The 7,553-nt window shown below is 32.6% G+C and overlaps 1 protein-coding gene across 1 annotated transcript; it reads left to right on the top strand.

Annotated features, from left to right (window-relative positions):
* The first annotated feature begins 530 nt into the window (after positions 1-530).
* Positions 531-1,022, top strand: LOC141705450 (VQ motif-containing protein 11-like). Its single transcript, XM_074508388.1, has one exon. It carries the CDS (start codon positions 531-533, stop codon positions 1,020-1,022), a length of 492 nt encoding a protein of 163 aa, XP_074364489.1.
* The last annotated feature ends 6,531 nt before the right edge of the window (positions 1,023-7,553 follow it).

Genomic DNA, 7,553 nt, shown 5'->3' with positions numbered 1-7,553 from the left:
AGTATTTTGCAATTATCTAAAATAATAATTTAACTCAAATTTCAATACCATGTAACTAGTTAACATCAATTACCTCACTACCTACCTTCTTCCCCAAGCCATCAAATTCTCGAATTTTATAATAAATCTTTATCTCTAAAATAAATACTTATACATTACAAATGAAAACAGTTGTTACAAAGCACATATCTAGGCGGTACAAAATTAAAAGTTAAGGAGATACTTACAGAAAAGAAAAAAAGTTAAGCAGATACATGCAAATAAATGACCTTTGAGTCCCAACTTTCCAGCTGCACCGCCTTATATTTCCAAATTCAGTTCCTTAACAATTAGTGTAGATCGTCATCACCACACAAAAGTCTTAAAGTCCTACTTAATTCATTATGGCTTATATTGGCTCGAGTATGCAACTAATTCATTTTTCAAGATGGTCTCTTCAAGAGTTGAAATAAACTTTTAGAGTCTCATTGCATTCAAAGTAGTTTTATCAACTAAGTGTATCATTTTCAACACTCTCTCTTTCAATCTCTATGGCTTCTTCTAGTTTCTCTTACTCTCCCAAACCAAACAATAACAAATCACCGCAACTAGAAAATGCCATTAGTGTTCATGTTGACCCATCAAACTTTCGTGATGTGGTCCAGAAACTAACAGGAGCCAGACCAACAGTGGAGAAGCTCCCCATCACTACTTCTCCACATTTCAATGCAAAGCACAACCCTGTTAACATTGGTCCAGTAAGACCATCGTTCAAACTCCAAGAACACGCTAGAAACTTCCAACTACAATTGAACCAAAATGGGTTACCCGAGTCTGCGTTTGCACCAAGAAAGAGAGTGACAAATGTCTCGCCTGTGTCAACATTGGACACGGTTTTGGCACAAGGGAGTCCAAGTCCAGGAACATCATTGTCACCTTTTGTACCTCAGGAGGAACATTATTTGTATCCTAGTCCACCAGCTACTGCTAGCAAGCCTCAACCACAGTTGCTTCCCTTGTTCCCAACATCTCCAGATTCTTAAACTGGACCAAGTTTACTATGCTTTGTTATGTTCAAATTCAATATTATTCGAGATATTATGGATTAAAAATAAGAATACGTGGATTATTGATTCACAATAATAGCCTTTATTAAGTGAAACCTCTTTTTAAGTGATACCTTTTTATTATTTATTTTAATTATAATTTAAAATTAATTTATATAATCATTTAATATTAATTTTTCGATCTCGGCCCATGTTTCTCACAGTTATCAACTAGTATATTATAAAGGGTTTGTCTAGTATGTGCCCATGAGCACATACTAAACAATAAAACTTAATAAAGTTTGGAGTGGCTTGATTGGTGTATTTGTTGTTAATGCAGGGGTCACCATTATTTAAGTACTCCTCTGTTTTTTATTATGTGATCTTTGATTTTTGCACACACTAACTTTTAAGTGTTTTGACCGCATAGTTAGAATAATATTTTTTAATTTTTTTCTTTGTGAATAAAAATATATAACTAAAACTTTAATTTAGAAAAATAAAAATTTTAAAAAAATTATTTTATCTATGTAGTCAAAAATACTCAGGATTGTGTGCAAGAAAGAGTCAAACGACATATAAATGAAAACAGAGGGAGTATTGGCCAATCTAAAATTATAAAAGTCTGTGTTTATGGCACACAACAAAACCGTATTATAAATCTTTAATCGGAGATAAGGCGAATATGGTACTGAAATTTATTCAAAACACAACTTGAACTACTTGCATGGAATCATAGACCAACAATTTTGTAAAATAAAAATGGCACATTAATGTGTTTATATTTTCAACACAACACGAAATTTTATAAGAATACTAAATAAAAGTTATAATTTATCGGAGTGATGGCAAGTTTTGAAGTCTGCAAAAGATTGAAATGCAAATAATGTTACTCCTCCGTCCCATCCCAATTTATGTGTCAAGACTTTTACCCGTAATTTAAGTTGCATTAACCGTATGTCTTTGTTAATTATTTTTCAAATTCTTTTTGTGAATAAAAGTTTGAGATTTATATTTTTATCCACAAAAAAAATAATTACACTACGAGAAAAACGGCTATTTCCTACCAGCATTTTGGTAGGAAATGGTCTATTTCTGGTAGGAAAAGGAGGCAATTCCTACCAAAAGGCTTGGTGGGAGTTGCGCCAGTCGGAATTGCTTTGTGGTAGGAATTGATGTTTGTATTTCAATTGACCCCACTTGCCATAAAACGCCACATCACCTGCCACGTCATTCAAATATGGACCCTAGTTGATGATTTGGATTGTGTGGCCCAGATACGTGGCATGCCACGTGGCACGTCCCTTTGACAAAGTCAAGCCCTTTTCCTACCAGAATTGGTAGGTTTTGTGTCATTTTTTCCTACCAACGTTGGTAGGCTTTGATTGATCAACATTTTCTACCAACCTTTTCCTACTATTATCTTAGTTTATATAAGAACCAAAACCTACCATTCTGGGTTTGTAATGGGTATTCTGGTAGGTTATATTTGGTAGGATTTTATTATTTATTTGCCAAAAAAATTATTTATTTCTGGTCATTGCCATAAACTAAAGCCAAACACAAACTAAAACACAAGTAACCAACAAATACATAATCAACAAGCACAAAATAGAATTCAGTACATGATCAATTCATAATTTGAACAATTGTATCATTTCCGGACATAGTTACCGGACACTAAGGATTGACCAACCATCCATAATTAAAAATAAAAGCTAAGTTTCCGGCAACTATATCCCTACTTCAGAAATTCACCATTATCCTAATAATGCTTACAAGAGCGTAATACTGAAAACAATCTAAGTCTAACCAAAAGCATTTTAACCAAAAGCATTTAAGTCTAACAATTTTAATGACAAACTTCATAAAATAAAGAGTTTCAGGGGAGCAGATTTAGTCATCCTCACGATCGGAGCCTTCAGAATTTCCTTCTTCATCTTCGCCTTCAGATGCGCCTTCTTCCCCATTAGCATTCTGACCTTCCCCATCAGCAGCCTCAACATCGCTTTCATCGTCAGAGATGTTTGTTACATCAGTCTCCTCATCAGAACTATAAAGAACCTGCAATACACAACCGATTCGCGATAAATCATCGACGCTGAATAAATGGCAGATTGGTACGAAAATTGCAAAAGAAAATTACCTCTTTTTCCTTCTCCTGATACCTCTTGAACATATCTTCCACAAGCTCTTTCACGAGATGCAGCACTTTATTTGAAACAAACTGAGTGAATTCACTATAAAACAAACTCAGATAAAAATAAGATGTTGATAAATTTCACTATGAAACAAGCCTAAATTTGCATTAAGACACATAAAGACACATTTACAAAATTCAGCATTATGAACTGTATAGAGCAAATCAAATAAAGTTCTGGAGTTCACAAGATTTGGCTAATAAACATTAAGACATATTTGCAAAATCCAGCATTATGAAACAAGCCTAAATTTCACTATCAAAATCATCTTGAGATATATGGTAGAATCATCTATTCGGCTAATTAAAAAAAATCCAAAAAAGAAATACCAGTAAATACGTGGGACGTTAATTGCTTATATAAACTGTATAGGGCAAAGTCTAATAAAGTTCTGGAGTTCACAAGATTTGGCTACACAGTGAGAACAGTGAGTTTATGCAAAATCCAGCATTATGAATTCTAATATGCATAGAAAACCTAACTTGTATTTCAACATATAAATGCATAATCAAACTCGTTAAAAACTCAGATATATTGTCATTTACTTCTAATAAGTTATATAAAACAAATTATCCAATTTTAATTTCATACCGCAATTTCCTTTGCAGCCTCAGTTGTGTAAATTGGCATGCCATCAGCATCCGTTTCCTTGTGAGTGTGTTTTATCCCATACTTCAAGGCGAGTTGGCATAACGCCATTCTTTTCCTCAGTTAAAATCTAACATATAGATGCATAAAGATAATTAATATTAATAAACAAGATTCTAAATCCAAGTTCTATTTTACTAGATTATCATAGCTTGTGTTCATCCGACTCCAAGAAATGAACCATCCCTTCCCATACCAGATCACTGAAGTAGGAAGGTTTAACTTCCAGCAGCGGCTTTTTTAACTTCTCGGAATTTGCATAAACTCGCTCGTTTTCTTCATGCACTGTTCGCTTAATCAATGCCTTGAGATGCCCAGTTATAGTCCTATAAGCCTACTTACGACTTTGACCCTTCTCATGTCTGAAAATTTCTGCAATTTATATAAACATAAGTTGTTCAATAGTGCAGAAATTACATGCAAATGATCATAGTAAACAAAATAAAATGTTTAAATAAGTATGTAATGCCACCTTTTAACATAACCTTTTCCTCTTAAAACATTTAAATTAGCAATTACCTATATCTAATAATAAAATCAAAAAGTTGAGAAACCAATTTTGTCCTAAAATAATACTCTTATATTAGATGCTTCCTATCTAAAATTGGAAAACAAAAAGGTAACGGATGAAAATATAAAATCTAGCAGAGAGACATGATGAGTGGTAAATCTACAGAGTTGGTTGTAGACTACAAATCTGACATTACTCCAAAAATTATCCCAAGTATATCTTTCACAACCATCACACAATCAAAAAATAACTTAACCTCCTCTGCCTTTTACTGACACCATGATAATATTTTTACCATTTTCAAAATCAACCATCATGTCATCTTAATCTTAATTATATATATATATTCTCCCCCAATCAAACCCTAACACCATCAATCTTATTTTAGTAATACTACTACTGAAACAGAGGAGCCTTTACCTCTTCATTCTGATTTAATTGCCAAATCTTGGAGCAAACAAAAACACAAACACAGTAGCAAACAACTAAACTATCAATTAAAAGTACATGTGTATTTTAAAGTAAATCAAATTCAAGAAGATGGATACTTACATAGAGTTCAGTAATAACTTTCTCAACCCATTTAGGATACTTATCATTGATATCAGTCCACGTGTAAGCTCCCACTGGCCAGAACCCGTGAACAATGCCCAGAATTGTCTTTTTTGCTTCATCATGCATTATGCTACAAAAATAATAATCGTTACTAATTGGATATATATTAAAGTTAGGTAAAGTAGTAAAGAATAAAATGCAACAGTCTATAAATTTAGACTTACACTCCATTTGAAATATCAATACGAGTCGGCTTTACTGGAGGTGTGGAACCAAAGAGTCCACGGGAGTTTGCTCGCTTTCTTGGACCCATCCACTCAACCAATTATGCCCTTGTCTTCCCCCGGGGATAAGACTGTGATATCGCTAAAGCTTTGACCTTTTCCTTTGATGTTGCCGTCACTTTGCCTTTGCCTTTTCCTTTGCGTGAACTCGCATTTTTCTTAGACTTAGCGATCTTTCCATTCTTATTCACTGGAACTTTTTTGCTTTTCTTTGCAGATGTCACCGGAATCTTATCCTGGAAAACCTTTTCCAATAACCCTGTAAAAAATAATATTAAAATGCTTAAGTGACCTAGCTAGTTAATTCTCATGGATGATATGCATTAAACATATAACTTAATGCATTATCTTTTTGTTTAAGAACCAATAATATGAGGTTTATGAGTGCTCATGATTAATATTAAACATAATTAATTAAGTTACACAAAAAGATTCAGGTGTTTACTCTTAACTAATTAGCTTTGATTTCATAATTTTCATTGATCTGAGAACTAACTGCGCATTTATCTTATCAGACTAGACAAAACTCTGCATGAATCAGTGGGATTTTCCTATATTGTTAGCAGTCTGGAAGTGTCAATTATATATAGTTTCTTGATTATAGTTTACAAAGCTTAACTTATAAAGTTGAAATGGCCGGAGCCCAACTCTAATCCTACATAAAACCATACTTCAAGACAACAGATGTAGTAGTATCATTGCATTTACTTAACTTGACCTAATGAAATTTTGAACAATTTCAAATTAATTATAAATATCCAAATGCCAACATATATGACTAGGCTCTTCCTAAGCTTCAACCCTAACGGACTAAGCTTCAACATATATGTCTGTTGGCATAGCAACAGACACACACTACGCACATTTTGTCGACCGACCAAACACACACTATCGACCAAACACACACTATTTTACAACTATATATGACTAGTACACATGTGTATGTGAATCCATTGCATATTACAATACTAATCCACTACAACATCATACGTATACCTAAAACTTAATACGTAAACTTAAATAAACATAAAAAACATCAAAATACATATTTAAGCACATAGTTTAGTAAAAAATGACTGAAAAACCCATAGTCAAAACATAGTTTCATCAAAAATCAATTTTGATGGACTTAAAATCACATTTAAGCACAACCCATAGTAAAAGCATGCATAATAAACACAACCCATAAATATTGCATGCATATTGCCCAAAAGCCTCAATATCTAGCCTAAAATCCCCGGTTTAACACCCGATACTCTTTAAAATTTCAAAAGTTAACACCCCAAACACAATAAACATCTAATCCATAATACCCAATACCCAATACACAATAATGCATACATATGATCATATACACACATAATCATATAAAATCGAATAAAAAACGAATAATAACAAAAGGTAAAATATATAAACGAATAGACGAAGAAATGAATAGATGAAAGCTTATCGATCGAAATAGATGAAGAGATGATGAAGAGATGACGAAGAGATGAAGAAGATATGATGAACTGGTAGGGTAAACAGAGAGAGAGAGTATGGTGAAGAAATGTGGCTGCTCGAAATGAAAGAATAATCTTAGTAGGGTATATGTGTTTAATCCCGACATTAATTTTTTAATATTTTATTGTTTTTGATCAGAACCTACCAATTTTGGTAGGTTTTGATCCAAACTGGTGGGGTTTGACATGCGCGGTTAAATTCAATTTTTTCGCCAAAAATGTGACGGAAATGCCAAAAAAATGAGGTGGGATTCGAAATCAATCCCTCACAGAATCATTTACAATATACTAGCCATTGAGCCAAAATGGTTTTTTCTGAAAAAATTGGCACAAACAAGTATATCTTAGTTAAAAAAATTGGATAATTTTTATTTAAAATCAATATTTTATGAGATTATTAAAATAATAATTTAATTATTATTTTCAGGTGTTGCCTTTTCCTACCAGTTTTAGGTGTATTTCAGACTACACTTGGTAGGAAATACCCTAGTAGGAAAAGGACAAACAACTTTTTTGGGCAAAACCTACCAATTTGGTAGGAATTAAAAGTTTGTTTTATAGATCTATTATAAAAATATAATAGCTTAATTTTTTAAAAATTCAATATTTCGACAACATGTATAAAATTAATGTATCTAATCATCCTTAAGGTTGGATTATTAAAAAAAAAATACAAGTGTGTAATCCTCAACATCCTCGACACTTTGAGTTAAAAACCTAACTCAATCTTCGAACAATCTCGACGTTTCCTAAACGATTTTCTTAGTCATAATTGTTTTCTTACCCAAATTTTTTTCCTAGTTTTATTTCACAATAAAATGACATTT

The sequence above is a fragment of the Apium graveolens genome, unplaced genomic scaffold (genome assembly GCF_009905375.1).
Source record: "Apium graveolens cultivar Ventura unplaced genomic scaffold, ASM990537v1 ctg8870, whole genome shotgun sequence".
Lineage (NCBI taxonomy): Eukaryota > Viridiplantae > Streptophyta > Magnoliopsida > Apiales > Apiaceae > Apium > Apium graveolens.
The sequence above is the reverse complement of the archived record's forward strand: the minus strand, read 5'-3'. Positions and strand labels throughout refer to the sequence as shown.